At 49.8% G+C, this 18,695-nt stretch overlaps 5 protein-coding genes across 5 annotated transcripts; 2 read left to right on the top strand and 3 right to left on the bottom strand.

Annotated features, from left to right (window-relative positions):
- Positions 1-1,669: 1,669 nt before the first annotated feature.
- J7337_009717 (uncharacterized protein) lies at positions 1,670-3,997 on the top strand (the record flags this gene model as incomplete). The annotated part of the gene is made up of 6 exons (XM_044827312.1): positions 1,670-1,735; positions 1,857-1,962; positions 2,042-2,193; positions 2,251-2,742; positions 2,795-3,203; positions 3,252-3,997. 6 exons carry the CDS (start codon positions 1,670-1,672, stop codon positions 3,995-3,997), a joined length of 1,971 nt encoding a protein of 656 aa, XP_044677906.1.
- Positions 3,998-4,468: 471 nt separating this feature from the next.
- On the bottom strand, positions 4,469-5,289 carry J7337_009718 (uncharacterized protein; the record flags this gene model as incomplete). The annotated part of the gene is made up of 2 exons (XM_044827313.1): positions 4,469-5,156; positions 5,255-5,289. 2 exons carry the CDS (start codon positions 5,287-5,289, stop codon positions 4,469-4,471), a joined length of 723 nt encoding a protein of 240 aa, XP_044677907.1.
- Positions 5,290-6,271: 982 nt separating this feature from the next.
- Positions 6,272-7,230, bottom strand: TIF6 (Eukaryotic translation initiation factor 6; the record flags this gene model as incomplete). Its single annotated transcript, XM_044827314.1, has 3 exons — positions 6,272-6,905; positions 6,958-7,029; positions 7,196-7,230. The coding sequence occupies 3 exons, from the start codon at positions 7,228-7,230 to the stop codon at positions 6,272-6,274; spliced, it is 741 nt and encodes a 246-aa protein (XP_044677908.1).
- Positions 7,231-8,420: 1,190 nt separating this feature from the next.
- J7337_009720 (uncharacterized protein) lies at positions 8,421-11,939 on the bottom strand (the record flags this gene model as incomplete). Its single annotated transcript, XM_044827315.1, has 3 exons — positions 8,421-9,457; positions 9,526-10,405; positions 10,896-11,939. The coding sequence occupies 3 exons, from the start codon at positions 11,937-11,939 to the stop codon at positions 8,421-8,423; spliced, it is 2,961 nt and encodes a 986-aa protein (XP_044677909.1).
- A 3,293-nt stretch (positions 11,940-15,232) lies between these two features.
- Positions 15,233-16,992, top strand: J7337_009721 (uncharacterized protein; the record flags this gene model as incomplete). Its single annotated transcript, XM_044827316.1, has 6 exons — positions 15,233-15,561; positions 15,614-15,644; positions 15,696-15,839; positions 15,992-16,079; positions 16,132-16,771; positions 16,824-16,992. The coding sequence occupies 6 exons, from the start codon at positions 15,233-15,235 to the stop codon at positions 16,990-16,992; spliced, it is 1,401 nt and encodes a 466-aa protein (XP_044677910.1).
- Positions 16,993-18,695: the final 1,703 nt, after the last annotated feature.

Raw genomic sequence — 18,695 nt, forward strand, 5'->3', positions numbered from 1 at the left:
TTGTTCGGTAAATTATCCTTTTCCCGAAGAATCAGAGGCGAGAGGAGAGACTTCTGTCGAGCGTCGGACGTGGATTTGGGCGTAGATTGTACTGAGTCACAGGAATTTTTGGGGATGTAGGTAGTAAGTACCTAGTTCAGGGTGCATGCGACGATGCGATACTCGGGTACTCGACAAGACGCAGGGCCATAGTACGCTGTGATGGTACCCCTCTAGCGGGTTGGGTTTGGCGGGGTAAAAAAAATGACGGATCATCTATACTCCATTCCCGGCAACATCGTCAAGTAAGGTACCGAGAAGCTTGCTTGATGCCAGTCCTTGATGAATTATTAGTAGGTACTAATGTATTACCTTATGGCAGTAAGTTGACATTACAACAGCTGGCAGATTGTCTGGCCAACTAGACCGCGTTAGACATCTTGACTCTAATCATGAACGATCATTCTCCACTGTTCGAGTGACACTTATCAGCATAAACCGAGGAAAGTCGGCAAACCAACAATAATACTGGTACTGAGCTCGAACAGCTCTGAAACAATGTATGTATTGTTGCATCGAGAATGTGCCAGGGCCATTAGCTACTTACGCAGCCAAATTCCAAACATCAGATATATGCATAATGATGTCTGCACTGAGTTGGGAATGGCGGGGCCTAAAGCTCAAGATTTCAAGGCTTGATCAGATCTGATAGTGACGTCGGATGCGATCCTCCAGAACCGATGCATCCTCAGAAGGTTTAAGGTTTCATGCTCATACCTGTCCCGCGTGAACAGTAAGTACAGTACGCTCTCGGGCATTGGTAAACACGATATCGATTCTGGTCTCACTCAGCCTTGGCTTCAAATAATAAACATTGCCATCCCCAGATTCAAGCCACAATGTACCTGAAGCGTCCTGTCCAAAGGTGAGACTCAAAAGAGCTTGCCCCTCAAAAGTCCATGTTTCTCAGGGAAATGAGTAGCCACTTTGACCCCACTTCAGCCACATCTGAGCTACGGAGTACAGTACCTCCAGAGCTGCCCGGGCTGTCTGTGCTGTGCACATGCCTGGGGGAATTAGGCGGTTGCCCCTCTCCAAGGCAACGTTCCTAGCAGGGCATCGGTCGCTAAACAACCCAACATTGAAGTGAAGTGAAGCACCTCAGCCTAACAATAACTTACCTAGGTACCTACTGCACCAGCCTCGCTCACCTCCACTGACCTTCCTCCTCAGCCAGCGAGACGGGAGACAAACATCCAGCTGCCTCTCCACATCCACCCTCTTCTCCCTCCCTCATTATCGATTCACATGTCCACATCTCAAACCTCGACAACATTGCTGATTTAGGCCACGGATTTGCCCTTTAACTCTGCATCCTAAGGATCCCATTTTCTCTGCGCTGAGCGTCTCTCACAGCTCCTAACCCCCCCCCCCCTCCCTGCGTGACCTTGTCTGTGGCTCTCATCTTTCGGCCAAAAATCGTGTGTTGGGACTCCTCAGCGCAAATCATTGCATCACCCACCAGCACAGCACAGCACAGCAGCACCACTACTACTATTACCACTACCACACGCGATCCACCCGCAACCGCCAACCTTCCTCTCCCTCCCTCCTAACGATCATCTCGACTCATCTCGGACGCTGCCACTCATTTTCTTGATAAATCTGCGATCTTACCGCCCCGCTCGCCATGGCTGACGCGCCCAACTCTGGCGATGAGCTGTACCCTATCGCCGTCCTTATTGACGAGCTGAAGGTATGCTAAGTTTGGCGGTGACGCCACGCTCCATCTCAACGCTTCCCTTTCTTACGTGGTTGTCTTATCGCCGAGAAGCGAACAATTACACGTTCATTACTAACTCTCGATTCCTTTCCAGCACGATGATGTTTTGCTCCGCCTCAACGCAATCCACCGTCTCTCGACCATTGCTCTCGCTCTCGGCGCTGAACGAACCCGTGAAGAGCTTATCCCCTTCCTCGATGGTCAGTCTTCGATTAGCTCTCCCGCTCACCAACATGCGCTTTAAAACCAAAGACGTCTCCTAACCTTGATATTATGCAGAATCTGTGGAAGATGAAGACGAGGTCCTTGTTGCCCTGAGCGAGGAGCTTGGCGGCTTTGTCGAGTATGTCGGCGGTTCCCAGTGGGGTCACGTTCTGCTGTCTCCCCTCGAGAACCTCGCTTCTATTGAGGAACCCGTCGTTCGCGACAAGGTAAACGAACCCGTCGTTTCCTCTAATCGACCTTCCTCATGCTGACTGACAACGCAGGCCGTCGAGTCCCTGAACAAGATTTGCACCGAGCTTTCTTCTCAACAAGTCGAGGAATATTTTATTCCCCTCACAATTCGCCTCGCCAAGGCCGATTGGTTCACATCAAAGGTTTCGGGATGCGGCCTCTTCACAAGTCCTTACAACAAAGTCTCACCGCCCGTCCAAGAGCAGCTGCGCCAGCAGTTTGGCCTGCTTGTTCACGATGAGACACCCATGGTCCGTCGCCAGGCTGCAACCAATCTAGCCAAGTTTGTCAAGGAGATGCCCGCCACCATCGTTGTCGACGAAATGATACCCCTCTTCCAACATCTCGCGCAAGATGATCAGGATAGCGTCCGATTACTCACAGTCGAGGTTCTCATCTCTATTGCCGAAGCCGTTCCCAAGGAGCAGCAGGCCAGCCATGGTGTGTTGCTGACAGCTCTACGCAATTTGATAGAGGACAAGAGTTGGAGAGTCCGATACATGATCGCGGATCGGTTTGAGAAGGTTCACAACGCCTGCCACTCCTCATGTTCCTTGCTGGTGCTAATTTTTACAGATTGCTAAGGCGGTAGACGAGGAGGTTGTTTCTAGAGACCTCGTTCCCGCATTCGTAAAACTTCTCAAGGACAACGAGGCCGAGGTACGAACCGCTATTGCTGGCCAGATTCCCGGCTTCTGTGCTCTTGTGGATCGTAACGTGCTCCTCAACGACATCATGGGCAGCATTGAGGATCTTGTCTCGGATACATCCCAACATGTCCGTGCTGCGCTTGGTACCCAGATCAGTGGCCTGGCTCCTATCCTTGGAAAGCAAGAGTACGTCAGTCTTTGCGAACAGGGCCTCGATTCTAATTTCCCTCTTAGAACTATCGATCACCTTCTCCCCATGTTCCTTCAGATGCTTAAAGACGAGTTCCCGGAGGTTAGGCTCCACATCATCTCCAAGCTTGAGCTCGTGAACAAAGGTTAGTCACAGAACTCATCGTGTACGATGTGAAGCTAACGTGAAGCAGTCATTGGCATCGACCTCCTCTCACAGTCACTTCTTCCCGCAATTGTACAACTCGCTGAGGATAAGCAATGGCGAGTAAGACTTGCGATTATCGAGTACATCCCTCTCCTCGCCAGTCAACTGGGCGTTCAATTCTTCGATGAGAAGCTCAGCAATTTGTGCATGGGCTGGCTGGGAGATACCGTTTTCTCTATTCGTGAAGCCGCTACTCACAACCTGAAGAAGCTCACTGAGGTCTTTGGTGTTGAGTGGGCCAGCGAAGCTATTATCCCCAAGGTTATGGCTATGGGTAACCACCCTAACTACCTTTACAGGATGACCACTTGCTTTGCTATCTCGGTGATTATCGCCCTTGCCCGAAACTGTGAGCCCAGACTAACTCCTTTGCAGACATTGGCGAGCGTTGTGAGCATGGATGTGATTGCTAAGTCGATCCTCCCTATGCTCGACAAGCTGGCCACTGACGAGATCCCCAACATCCGTTTCAACGTGGCCAAGACATACCGCGTTCTCATCAATGTACTTCGACGTCTGCCAGACGAGGGTACCCTGTATGATCTGGAGAAGCAGGGCAGTGAGATCACACCGTCGCCTCGGGGCTCGGAGCTGATCCAACAACGAGTTGTTCCTAACCTGGAGAAGTTGCAAAAGGACGACGACGTGGATGTGCGATATTTTGCGACGACAGCAGCTGCCGAGATCTCGGGACCCATTGCTGGCGGGGAGCCTATGAATACATCACCATAGATGAGAGACGTAATGAAGCAATAATCATTGTTGAGACAGATTTTGTCTGCTTTTTGTTTTGTCCCGTCCATATCGCTACAGAAAGAGAGAAAGACAAACAGAAGCCTATGAAGTCGTACGTTGCATATCAGAAGCTACTAGTTGGGGCTGGGCATTGCTGCGCTGAGTTGAGTCAAGATGAGAAAGGGGAAATGTTGTGCAAAAGATGCGATAAACAAAAGCTTGATGCGGAGCCTCTGAAAGGGGTAAGGAGATGATGAGCTCAGATGAAGCTTTGGGATCACGAAAATGGGGAGAAGTCCAAGAGAGATAGTCCAAGCATTGACACGAGTCCAAATACCATTGTATGATACAACAAGAGCTCTCAGAGGTGAATGATATTGACTGTTTAGAATAGGTGCTGGAGCCAGCACAGAGTGATGATGGGTATCTTTTTTTGTTCTTCAAACTGCACTGCATCTACTACATCTTCTATACCCTGCGGAAGCAGAGTGTGCTGATTGTTTGCCCGTTATGGCCTCCAAAGCTGAAAGAACGATATTCAACTCTGCCAACGACTTGAAAGCCTTCTTCGCTGGTCCCTTCGAACCAGCTTCTCAGCTCCGTCTCGGTCCAGTTGCAGCTTGTCAACAAGAAGATGCCACCCTTGCGAACAAGGGGTAGGACTCGCTCTCGATAACATTCGCATAGCCGTCGTCCTTGGGTATCTTTCTCATCGCTCAGAGAGATGGCATCGAAGGTGCCCTTGTCCAGTACCACATCCCAGCCCTCGGTCTGTTCGCCGTTAAGGACAGAGTTGTATGGTCCAGCTATAAGATCCCACTCTTCGAATTCGACAGGCTTCTCAAGGTCGTCTTTTGTGGTGGTAATTTGTCGCGCAAGTGCAATGCTTTGGGGGCTGTAGTCCACACCAAGAGCTCGCGCAGACCAATCCTCTTGGCGGAGGGAGAATAGAAGAGAACCGTTGCCGCAGCCAAGGTCGAGAAAGGTGGTGGTGTCGTGGGAGAGGACAGGCGAGTCCAGGTCAGAGGGGTCAAGCAGACCGTCTAGGAACTCGAGGATCTTTGCTTCAGCATCTGAATCATCAAACCAAACAGTTCCTATGTCGGAAGGATCAGAAGCGTGGTTTTTTATCTCATTCGTGTAAAGGTCATCCCAGCTGTTTGGGGCAGAGGGTTGTTAGTCTGCAGTTTGAGAGAGAGAGAGAGAGAGAGAGGCGAAGGGAGAAGGTACTATTGTTTTGTGCCAAGCTTTGACGGCTCAAGATGCTGGGGCTTTTCATTTGAGGACATTGTGGGAGACTTGTTTTGGGTTTCGAGAGCAATGAAGTTATTCAGAATCTGTTAATCCATTGACATTAACAGTGACAATGATGGTAGGTATATTTTGTGGTGGGGTTATCGGGGAAATATCCAAAAGGAGCAGGCGGTGAAAGTGGGGCAATTCTTCATGTGTTAGAACTTGGCAAACTTATAGAATACAAGTACTATACCCATGAGGTGTCCATGATAGATTCAGGTAGCCAAGGTAGCAGGTACCAAATGTTCATACACGCCGAGTCGAGGTCCTCAAAAGCCGTCAAATATTGGATGTCAAGAATTCTCCCAGCAGAGTTTTAGCAGTGGGGCAGAACCGAGAACTGAAGTTCTTACAGACACTTCTTAGGCATAAAGCTCATATTTTACTTACCCTGAGGATACAAGACTAGTCATGTATAGGTAAATAGGCAGACAGGCATTACTTATGAACTTGATAGGATTGGCTGATTACCAGGTACTGTACATTGGTTCTAACAAGGCGTAAGTCTTGAGATGTAATGGATCTCCTTAAATACCCATTGTCAGGTTCTTTTGGAACGTTACATGTACAACAATGTGTTTTCCCTGCTGCAACAGTCAGCAATCCCACAACGCAAGCAGATCAAGTCAGATACGTCGTGTAGATGAGCTGGCCTATCCCTACTCCGGTCTTGGAAGCACATAATCCTTTTCCATCTGTAAGAGAGGAATGGCCCTGTATGGGTATTTATCATTCGATCATCATGATCATGAATACCTTATTCCTGATATCAACCGCACCGCACCGCAAAATCATGCAAGTTTCCAAACACCAGGCCCCGTATAAGTTAAAAGTTCGTTCGTCTTGTCGCGACGTTGGTTATCGCTCGTCCAATCAATTACCGGACGAGTGGCGTAACAGCAAAGCCCCATAAGCAATAGATGTGTGTGTGTGTGTGTATGAATGTGAGAAACAGAGCCACAAATCAAGCCAAACTTAGTAGAAAGACTCGACCATGGTGTCCTTCATGCTCGTGTTGATGTTGCTGGGGCCCTGACCCTCGCCAAGGCGGAACACACTCTCGATAACGCTGAGCTCTGTGGCAGTTGTGTCGAGGCCAGTCACGGCGAGCCAGTCGTTGACGACCATTCCAGCGCCAACAACGTTTGAGCCACGGTTGACACTACCGGCGACGAGAGGAACCTGAAGCAAGCTGGACAATTCGTCCTGATCTTGAATAGGGGTCTTGGGATGCACGAGGCCACCCTGGTTAGACAAGCTCATGTAGCTGCCCACTAGCACATTGTCTGCGACAGTCTGACGGAAGACTTCCACGCCGAGGACATCTGCGATAATCTCTTCTGTTTCACGCTCCAAATCAGGGTGCACAAGAGCGATGTGATCGTTTGTGACGATGACGTTTCCGAGAGCTGACAAGCGCTCCTCGATACGTTGGATACGGACTGAATCAGGAAGTGAATTTCTCAAGTGCTGCAGCTCCTGGTCGGTTGTGGTTGTGGGAACGAGAAGACCCTTTCGGTTACCAGCGGTCATACGGCCAATGATACGGGTACCAGCGATTGTGGTTCGTACAGTAGGAATGATATCTTGGAGTTCGGCTTCAAAGACACTGCAGGATGTCAGCATGAGAGTAGTTGTCAGGGTAGGTGAGAGGACTTTACCTGTAGAAGTTCTCACTGGCACCGAGAGCCACGAGGGCGTAAGAGTTGGTCAAGGTGGAAAAGACACCGACCCTGAAGATCGCAGGTTAGCATCGATCTCAAAACACATTGTAGAGCAGTAAGGCATAGCATCCATATAGGTAGATATGCGCCGCATAAAAGAAAGGCGGGGGCGGGGTGTTTGAGGCACAGGGAGGAGCTTCAATCACCAGAAGAAAAGACAACAAAGATGACATACTCGTTGGAGTTCTCGAATTGAGCGCGGACGGCCATGATTGCTGTAGTGAGTGGTCTGGGTCGTGTAAGTCGTAGTAAAGTCTAGAATTTTGAGGGTTTGGCGCAGGTAGGTAGTCGTAGTTGAAGATTGAAGTTATCGCAAAGTGGGTGCTCGTCGTAGGTTTTTTTTTTCTTCGTCTGGTTTGGTTTTGCTTTCTTGCCCCTCCTTCTTCTTTTTCTTTGGAGCGGGGGGAGCTCTCGCCGTTATTTATGTAATTGGATGCGGTTCCATTCTGGATCAGATAGTGGAGCTCAGGCAATCAGCAACTAAAAGGTCCCTCAGGTTGTCGCTAAATTTGCTCTCAGCCCCCTAAGCACGCCCCGTCTGAAAACAGCAAGGTACATAACCTATGAGCCTGATGACTCACTTGCAGCAGATTGCTCAGGAACCTCGCCACAATGGATTGGGCGGGTACTGTAAGGTGAAAAGGACCCTGCTTAATAAATCAACAAGGCAAGGTATATGGATATTTGTTACTGTAGGTAGGATGACTCTTTTTGAATGGAAGTGACTCCTTGGCCGTCTATCAAGTACCCCATCCCCCAGAAGCTTAGTACCCCTAGGTACCCTATCCCAAGGATCTTATGAGGCTCGTAGAATTCAGCCCTGAGTACCTAGTAGGTAGGTAGGTCCTTAAGGTACTAGGTAGTTACCTTAGCAGGTATCCAATAGTAGCTTGGACCCTTCGACTCATCTTGCGTCAAGTCCAAATACGGTAAGCGATTAACTTGCATCATCCATCCTACTCCAAGTCAGTCAGGCACCTTCATCGCACTCAAAGAACGTGATTCGGAGCCTTTTTCATTACTCTAAACTGATTTTGTATATGCAGCCAGATGCCAATAGGGAATCCTTGTCGCATCATGCATGGACTGCTCGTCTCATGGTAACATGTATGTATTTACAAAATAAGGGTCTGCATCCAGTATCCCTAGAGAAAAAGAAAAAAAAAAAAAGAAAAAAAAAAAACCATCCTCATACCGTTCGTGATCCTTTGTCCCATCTTGCTCTGTTCGAGGTCATGTTGTCACAACCCCATTGACCCTCAGTCAACTCTCGGGCCCTTGTTCTCTCTCCGGATATCTACTGTCGCCTCGCCATTTCACCCAACGCATGGCACTAATTGCTCGTTTCCCTGAGCTTCATCGTAATAGAGTCATCAATACTCAAAGTACTTGACCTGTCTTCACAGAGTCCAGACAGGCGCCTTCATCAGAACTTGTCTCCCTCGTACTTCCAACGCCATAAATCCTGCGAATCGCACCCTGTTCGAGTCCTTCGGCAGGGCCGCTACAAAAGTGTCCTTGTCAGCATCCTTCATTGCGCTCTTTGAAGCATCGTTACCCTCCCCGCTCTCGGGCGGGGCTGCATTATTCAACGTACCAGTCTTAGCTTTGCCGCTCTTTTCGTCGTCGCCGTCCTTGTCGTCGCCCTCTCCCTCTCCCTTCTGAGCCTCCAATACTGGCAAGGCAGCCTTCTCAACCTCCATCACATGCGGCTGGACGATCTCTCCAGGCAACGGGTAGGTAATGGCCACATCCCGACTCTCCAGGGGAAGGTTGGCTGCAATGCCCACCGCAAGCTCCACGATCATTGATGCGCTACCATCCACGCCAGGTGGTGGCGGGTTGCAAAGGAACTGGTAAAGACAGCTAGTCAGGGATGCCGTTGACTTGGCGATAAATGCATTGCGATTATCGTTCGCAGCTGCTGAGTTGAGCTGTCGGTGCAAACCGTCCAATGATGTCATCCGCCAGCTCACAATCTTGTTCGTCAGGGCGTCGAACTCTTCCTGACTAGTCAAAGTATGCGTGTTGCTTCGAATGCCCAGCTCAATCTCCTTGAGAGATTGGCTCAGCTGCGCATCCAATCCAGGGTGGAAACACTTGTTGAACACCTCCTCCATAATCCAACGTGAGATCACAGCGCGTCCAATAGCTGTCATCTCAGCCTTTCCTGTCTTGAGTGCTTCTGTGCTGACATACTTGTCGAGCCATTGCGGCACGCACCGCCAATCTTTTCGAATATTGAACGAGAGGTTGTTAATGGCACCATTGAGTCGGTTGAATCGTGTCGAGTATTCACTGTCATCGAGAGCGGTACGCGATTGCGACATGCGCTGGTTGGCGACTGCATTCTGGAGATGCACGATTTGACCATTCAGGGCCTCAATCTGTCCCTTGCCATCAAAGTAGAGTCTCTTGACGTTCTTGTATTTAGTTACTGTAAACAATCAATCAGTATGCTGTACTCTCAGCGCCTAAGCAGAGATTCCTCTGGTCTCTACTTACACAGATCCTTAAAAGACTTGTCATTTTCGCCAGCCTCAGCGGGAACTGCAGATACTGGCTGGGGGCTGTCCCTTCCTTGATCTACGGGTTGACCCTCATAGGGAGATGGGCGATCGCTACGGTAGGCCGGTGACTGGCCGGCCGACTGTGGCGGCACGGGAGGTAGTGGGTTCATGTTGTTCATAGAGTTGGCGGGACGGTAAGTGGGGGGCGGGCCACCGGGGACATCGGCCTGCCCACGCAGCTTGTCGGAGTCAGGACGGCGCGCGGATGGAGGTCCTCCAGTCGGTGGTGCCATACCGGGTTGCTGCGGCTGAGTGGCTGTCTGTTGAGCAGGAGGAAGGCTCGGGGTTGAACCTTGATTCTGTATATACAGGGCGTGGTTCACAGCGGGAGAGTTGGTTGCTGATTGCAGTTTGGCCGAACGCTGGTCCGAGTCGGCGACAGGCGATTCATGCGAGAACTGAGAGACTGTTTCAGGGTTCTGAAACTGTGCGCTGGGGCCCAAGTGTGCGGGAACTGATCGGAGATCTCCACCTTGGTTACCACCCTGGTGATAGTTGCCTTGCTGTTGAGCGTTTGAGAACTGATAAGGCTGTTGCGAAGGCGAATGCTGTGGTGGGTTGAGAGGTGATTGTTGCTGGTCGTACACGTTCGTCTCGTAAGTGCTTTGTGGTTGCTGGTCCTCCGTATGTACCTGAACGTGGGTTTGCGGCTGCTGTTGGTGCAGCTGCTGCTGCTGTAGCGGGGCCTGGCTCTGGTTCTGGTGATAGGCGGGGTCCTCGTAAGAAGGCTGCTGCTGCTGTTGATGTTGCTGTTGCTGTTGGTCTGCTTCACCAGAGACTTGGCGAATGGTGTTGTGGAGCGAAATTCGTGAAGTCTGTGAAGGTGATGACTGGTTAGATTGATGCGCGGTATAGTGTTCATTAATATCGTCGAGACCCTGGCGAGACGAAAGCTGGGGTAAAGGGAAACGTTGACTCTCCGGGAGCTGCTGGACCTGCTGAGGATCTCAGCTTGAGCTGGCGGACGTGGCGAGGGCGGTTAACGCCAATAGCATGGCACAGTAGCCAGGTTTAACGACTGGGGCTTGGGCTTGGGCTAGAGATGATGAAAGGAGATTGGGTCAAGTTCTGGACTGGGCTTGACGACTGTGGCTGGCCAAGTACTTTGCTGAGTGACAGATAGAGCAGAGAGGAAGGCGGAGTGAGATTGGGAGTGAGATTGGGGTGTTGGGCTGGGCTGAGAGAGGGGAAGAGACAAGTGAACAAACAAGATAGGAAGACTGGGGGTTCCAGCTCACAACTGGTAAGGGGTGGGACAAGAAAATCAAGGAACGATTCAGAAGAGAAAGGCGGTGGATTGCTCACCCGCTTGGAAGGCCGACGTGCAAGGCCGCCAGTATTATCGTAGGATTGGTTGTTATTGTGGCCGATGCTTATGCTATGGTGGTGCTGGCCGTCGGATGCCCCACGATTGGACCCAGAAAATATGCCCTTAATCAATTTTCGAGTCGAGCGCTTCTCAGCAGGAGCTGCTTGCTGTTGTGCTTGTGCTTGTGCTTGTGCTTGTGCCTGTGCTTGCTGCTGCTGCTGTTGTTGCTGCTGCTGCTGGGGTGGAATTTGGCCGTAACGGTTCAGGTCCTCTACGGATGAGGTCTGGAGGTTATAGGGCGTGGCAGCGCTATAACGGATACTCTGCGAACGGCCCAGGCCAGCGTCGTTAAATTCGCTCTGCGGCTGATGAGGATCAAATGCGACGTTAGAAAGGTTGGAACTCTGCTGCTGCTGTAAAGAAGGAGGATGTTGATTAATGTTAGCACCGGTTGTGCTACTGGCGGCTGAAGGCGAGCTATAAAGATGCGGCGGGGGAGGGGCGCCAGCGGAAGCGGAGGAGGGGGATGGCAGTAACGGTAGCGAACCTTGAGGCTGCTGCTGGGGATGTTGGATATGTAACGGCGGCTGTTGATTCTGCAGGTAGTGAGAGGGGGGAGGCGGCTGTTGTGAATCAAAGGACTCGCTCGAGCTGAAGGCGGTGTTATGGGACGAGGACAAGGCTGAATGGGGGTTTATGGTGGAAGGATTGTTGGCGCTCGCATTAGCACTGGCAGCGTTGGCATTGGCACCGACCGAGTGCGAGTGGCCGAAGTGGGCGCCGTGGGAGGCTGAGTCTGCCTCGTCGAGGAGTTGCTGGTGCTGCTGAACTTGATAGTGTTGATCTTGCTGGATCTGCTGCTGAGCCTGGTGGCTTGGTTGACGCTGGTGGCCTGCCGCTTGAGGAGTCGCAGCACTACCGCCTGTCGGAGTCTGGCTGTTGTTCGTCGGGGTTGAAGTCGCAGGCGTCTTGGACGAGTTTCGCGGCTCACTGAGCGCATGCGATGATCGGTTGCTGTGCTTGCCGAGGAAGTTCCTCATACTGCGATTGCGATTGTCGTTGCGGACGGCAGATGAGGAGGGAGTTCGGAGGAGGTAATCGCGCACAGCGAGTGTCGAGGTGAGGTCGGAGAGAATGGAACAGGCGGAAGTTATGGGACGCAGATGAGAGAGATAGAGTCCAATGTCAGCTAAGGTAGGTGAGGTAAGTCAACCTAAGTCCTGTAAACTACTAAGGGAGGTCACTATCGAAATCGGGGCAGTACATCAAAGCAATGTACTTCTTTGAGCCACCTACCTACCTAGTAGGTATAGAAGCAATGGAGGGCACCGAGCGGACGGGACGGGACACGACGCAAGCTGATTGAGCTATCCCTTTCTGCCTGTGTCTACGGAGTACCTAGAGGTAGGTAGGTGGGTGCCCGTGCTGAACCCGCTGCCATGGATGGGCCGGGGTTAGTGGATGTTCAGCGCCTTACTTGCTACCCAGCTACCTAAGTACCTACCTATGCAGACCTCGTTGACACCAAACATCCATCCGTGGATCCCTGGATCCCTAGAGAGATTGGGTAGCAGAGGGCTGATAAGGCGGACACAGTACCACTCGCTAACATGTCTTTGGGTTGTGTTCCGAGTTATTAACTTGATCAATTGCGCGGCCGATGCTATTCATTCGTGTATATGGGGTTCATCTGGTCTTAATACGAATAAGACAAGGTCTAACTACGGAGTACGCACGTTGAAAGCACAGCCTTCGACTGACTATAGGTACCCTGCGGCACTATGTACATTCGTATGGTGATAGGCAGGCCTAGATTTTTTGTGACCAAGACCGCGAATTGGATTGCGAAACGGAAAGTTGCAACATGCTACCCAAGACTGATGGTTTTTAAGCAGATGGATTGTTACCTCTTGGTATAATAGGACCATGCACGAGACAACTCCAGTTAAGACAATCGGATATTAGCCAAGACCTCGAGTAGCGTTAGCACGTTCCATGTAAATCTGCCAATCTCCTCTACTACTACAGGTGACATATTCTGGAATATGGATGCTCGTACCGACATTTACTGTATCCACTAGCGTAGCCGATATGCACTACAACCTTTGGATGGTCAGCATCGCGTTGGTTGGTTGAGTCTTTTCTCCTCTAGACAGGCTAGACAGGTCGGGTTCGTCCACTTCGAAGCTTCTCGTACTCTGTACATGTCAGCAATAAGCCCTCTTATGAGAGCTAGGACTTCAAGCTTTGATCACTTCTCACTTGCGGTTCATCAGCCTTGTCGGAAGTCGTCTCGGTAGGTCCTTGTTTCTTGAGCGGAGCACGCTGGCCAGACTGGCCTTGTGGGCACTGGATTCTGTTGAAAGGAGGCTGTGTCTGCGGGTTGGGTTCCAATATGTGATCCTACGGTTGAAAGACGATGCCGCGTATTTGCCGGTTGTTTTGCTAATGATTGATGTAGGAGTCCAACGCGACCATGTGGTTATAAAGATCTCAAAAGGTATTCAATATGTTCTATCATTGACTCGTCCTGTATAATGTGATGTTCGTTGCTGTCACATGAAAGCTCTACAATCCAGCCTTTTTAACTGGTCGTCTTCAATTTTGAATCTCGGTATATGTACTACTGTATCCCACAAGCCGTGCATACCTACCCTAGCAATTTAATACTATAAATAGCAACTCATAAGCTTCCTGTCATACAGGGGGGTGTTGATCCAGTATCAAGTTTGGCAGCACCAGGACTTGGACAGCATTCCTCTTTTCAGCTTACCATACGATAAACGGCCCAGGGCTAGCTAGCTTAAGGCCAGGTCTCAATTGTTGTGACCGTGAGACCCGAATACATATGACATTTCAAATTAAGAATGTGTAATGTATGAGAACAACTTGGGGTGCCATGAAATTGAAGCAAATACCATCGCCTAGCAGCATATCGTCGTCTTTTGGTAGTATGTTGAACATCCCTAGCCCAAATATCTTCATCGACCTATATAGGGTAGGCTTATAAGGACAACCTTCACTCCAAGACGGCGATTAATTAATTCAGCGACCATGGCTTCATCTTTTATAATTCGGCTTCCAACCTACGTAATGGGTCCGATGACATCGATATATAAATCTATGGAAACCCTCAGAGGAAAACTCTGCACCGTAAAGGCCTAAAAGAACTCATTCGTCGAGCATTCACACCAACAATACCTGACTTCACCTGCTTACAGGTGGCCCAACAATTACCTTAGCCATTCACCATCACATCTGAACGAGAACAACCTGACTCGATGTGCTTTGGTGCGACTTGCCCAACATGCTGTGAGTTCTGTCATTCCTCCACGTCAATCGAGTTTGTGAGATATGAATTGACGCCTATGTAGCGAAGAAGTCCTGGCGTGGGTGTGGTAACCACGTTCAACAAGTCTTCGACGGAGTGCCACAGGCTGAATGGTGTACTTGTACTCCCAAAACCAAGATCGGCAGCAAGGAATATCCTCCTGCTGCTCCCATGCAGATTCCGGGCCTGAGTTGGATTTCTGGCATGCTTGGGGGAGGTGATCATCAGAAACCTGGCGGTGATAAGAAGTCAGAGCTATGAAGTTATACATCCGGACATCATATCTCTGCCACACTATCAATCAGCTGTCTGGGTAACATGAATGCGGGGATTTGCAGGGGTGAGAGGTCCGGAAGTCGGTAGTTTGAACTTCATGACATGAAATAGGGCGTCGAATCATATGCAAACCCTAGATGCCGGGGTCGGGTTTGGGGGTTGAAATATGGGGAATTTTCAACGTTGGTTGTTTGTATGGATGTATATGTAGTAGACGAGGACGAATGGCATGCGTGAGCAACTGGATGAATCATAGACAAGTTGTACTATATAAATTGCCATGCCATATGCTGAAAGGGTATAGAAATTAACATATCTTTCAAGTCACGATTTGTAGATAGCAATTCCACATGGATGTTATCTTTGATCCTAAAAGCAGGTGGACGCGGGAATCCCCAGAATGTGGAGAAGACCTTACTCAACAGGGGACAAAGAAGCGACAACTAGATACGGATATGTAATAGAGAGAAGATTAAAGGGCGTGACTGGTTATGGATCAACTTATCTCTCGGTTACGCAGCAATCCCCCCCACACGAAGTAGGCAATTCGGGCTTGGACCCGACGAGTTGGAGTCATATCGGAGCGCTTCTATCTCAGATCAGATCTCGTGATAAGAACCTCAACCTAGCCGGTCAATGGCTGGCTCCAACTCTCCCTCTTTCCCTCCATGAAGTGAGAGAACCAGCCTTCAATTAGTCAAGTTCAAACATACCAACGTTGCTACAATGTTGATGTTATCACCAAGCTTCATGCTCGGAGCTGCTGCTCTCCTGGTTGTCACTCATCTCATTATCCGTCTGACTTCGGCCACGGCAAAGGTTCCCGGTCCCTTGATATCCAACTTCACCTCGCTTGTACTGAAATGGCACGAACTCAATGCCAACCGTACCGTATACATTCACGAGCTTCATAAGATATATGGCACAGTTGTCAGGATCGCACCCAATGAGGTCTCATTCACTTCGATTGATGCTCTCAAAGAGATTTATGGTTCCGGTGGTAGCGGATACGACAAAACCGAGTTTTATGACCTCTTCCAAGTCTACGGCAAGCGGTAAGAACTCACATCATAGGAGTGGGATGCTGGTTCTCACCGTGCCTTACAGAACAATGTTCTCAACACTGGTTAAAGGCGATGTAAGTTCTGATTAGGAGCCGTGATGTTTAGCCAAGCTGACTTTCTTCCAGCATGCGAAACGACGGAGGATGATTGGCGATAGATATGCCAACAGCAACGTAATGAAGCAAGCTCCCTTGGCCGGGATACAAGAACGCTCCAAGAGGTTTGTTGAGCGTTGTGTTGACTCACCTGACAAGACGGCAGACGTATTTGTAAGTAGATTGTTCTTTCTCTCCAGGGTATGCTAACAAACTGATATAGAGAGGTTAGTACCGACTAAAAGGAGCAGAACCGATTGAGGAGAACGGCACAGCTGACCAAACCAGCGTTGCACGCATATGCTTGTGATTGCGTTACGCACCAGTTGTTCCACCCATATGGAAGCAACTGCCTGCAAAACAAGGACGACGAAGAAATGATGCATCAAGTTGCTGCCGATGACAGTCTTCAAAGTAAGCCCTCGAATGCCAAAGATCACACGTTGGAGCTCACAAGGAAACTCAGACCGTCTGGTCCAGTACTACAGCCCGATTCTTCACCGTCTTGGATCCAGCATTCTGACTAGCTTTGCCAAACCTCGACTGATTCCTCTGGCCGACAATTTTGTAATCGAGAACGCCAAAGAAGATGGTGCAGCAGATTTCACCGTTCTAAACCGGCTTAAGGAGAAGGATAGCGTCCTTGATACTATCGACATGGCTGCCGAGTGTCTCGATCATATGGCCGCCGGCATCGATACGACCGGCGATGTTCTCTGCTTCTTGATGTGGGAACTCTCACTGCCCCGATCGATAAAGTATCAACGACTTCTGCGACAAGAGTTTCGAAGCAAGCCTGACGCCAACTTTGACGAGTTGCCCATGCTAGATGCTGTCCTGAACGAGGGACTGAGATGTTTCCCCGCTATTCCAATGTCATTGCCTCGATACGTTCCCCACGGCGGCCGTGTCATTGATGGCTTCTCCTTACCCCATAAGACAGTTGTCAGTTGCCAGGCCCTTTCGGTTCACCGAATTAATGATCATGTGTTCCCCGAGCCGGACAGGTTCTACCCTGAAAGGTGGTTGGAGGCCGATGGAGATGCCGACCGACGAAGACACCAATGGGCCTTCTCTAGTGGAGGAAGAGGATGCATCGGGAAACAGTGAGTATCTCTGCCGAGCTTTAAATAACGAAGAGGTTAACACGTGCTGCAGCCTTGCCATGGCGGAGATGAAAACCCTGCTGCGAGACGTGTATTCACGGTACGAAACTGAGCCAGATGAATCAATGAAGAGCGAATCTATGGCGATGGACGATCAACTGATTTCCTCGCGACCTCTTGGAAAGCAATGCCTCCTTAAATTCGTGCCTGTGAAGGGCTGAACTATAATTCAAACGAGTTGATGAGCATTCACGAAGGGACGGGAGTTTGATCAGGACATCAGAATCACGATTAGCACACACACGCACACACCCACCCACCAAACAGTCTAGAATGTGCGATTGTCATATGCTGAAGGATGGGATCGGCAACTCGGCGATAGGGGATATGAAAAGCTCAAACAAACAATCACAGCTGAGGGTAGAGGGTGTTTCTATCGTCTATAGAAGAGACTCACAATCAAAACCCACTTCAAACAAACAACATATCGTGATTGCCTTCGTCGGTTGGAGTTTGTGGCTTTTAAATCCGAATACACCGATGTCGTATTTGTCACTCTCCGGCTGCATCCCCCGAATTCACAACGTGAAAAAAGGCATGAGTGCGTTGGGTTGCGTTCACTGCCTAGCTTGCACGTGTACAGTGTGAGGAAAATTCAATATTATGAAGAATGGAGTGAAGGGCTGGGCAGTCAAGCATGAGGCGCCCAGGCTACCAGCCTAGGGGAGGAAAGAAAACTCAGGATCTTGATCCTAAGTGATAATAATACTTAGGTAACTTAATATAAGTCTAGGATAAGCTTAGTGTAGACTTAGGATACCCTTTGCTGAGTTTATTTTGACGCCCTATATTATGGTTCGATGTTTTCTTGCCCCCCAAGTCCAGGACAAACCTACAGGAGCCCAGGCTCCGCCCCACCCGGCGAAGCGAGCTGTGTAACAGTGGATCACTACCTGGCATGAGCGCTACGAACCGGGTAAGGCGCTGAAAGTACAGTGATTGATCATCTGCCTCCTCACTGTTGGAATCAAGCCTGGAAACCTCGGGCACTCAGATTTTAAGGTAAGGTAAGGTAGTTATGGAGTAAAGTTTTCTTATTACCTGAGGTAGTGTTTCAAACTTTTGGGGGAAATCTCTAGTCTTTGCAACTTCTTTGTTGGCAACACAGGATCAGAAAACAGTCTCAAACAGTATCTTCAGTACTAGGTAGTTAATATCTGGGCCATTCTCTGACAGTTTTGATCACAACATCACAGGTATTGGTTCTTCTGATGGATGTTGACTGAATCTGAGGTTGTGTCAGGTTTTTTTTTGCTTGCCCCATTCTTTAGCGTCCCTTCCGGGCTTCCAAAAAAAAAACAAAAATCCCGGTCGGCCCTAACGTCGCCCCTCCCTCCTTCCTTCTTAACTCACCTGGTTGCTCCTCTTTTGCACTTTTTCTCTTCTTCTCCTCCTTCTTAACATCACACTCTGCATCTCATCGAGACAGCAAATTTCAACTCAACTCAACCGAGCGCCCCTGAACTCATCGCGCCAAGCGCATCTCACTCCCATACTTGCCTGTTGACTCTTCCAGTCGCAGCGCGCATTGCCTACTTGACTCCCTCGCCACTTATACCTGGCTCACGAACTTCGCATCGTTAATAGTGTAGTATTGGCCTTGGAGTACCATCTTCGCCGTTCTTCGCTTGCTCCCTACGAAATCGGCCCCCCCCGAACACATATTTCCGCCAAACCACACTGCTGTTTATGTATCAGCACGACCAGCTCTCCGTCTTCAGACACCTCTTCAAGCTGCAGTTATTTCGCATACCGCGAAAGCCTTGTAGCCCCGACATCAGTTCTGACGGTTGAAATCTAGAGACACCATTGTCGTCTATGCATCACCACCAGCATCCGATCATACATCCGGTCTGCCACATGT

Source organism: Fusarium musae, chromosome 7 (genome assembly GCF_019915245.1).
Source record: "Fusarium musae strain F31 chromosome 7, whole genome shotgun sequence".
NCBI classification, from domain to species: Eukaryota; Fungi; Ascomycota; class Sordariomycetes; order Hypocreales; family Nectriaceae; genus Fusarium; species Fusarium musae.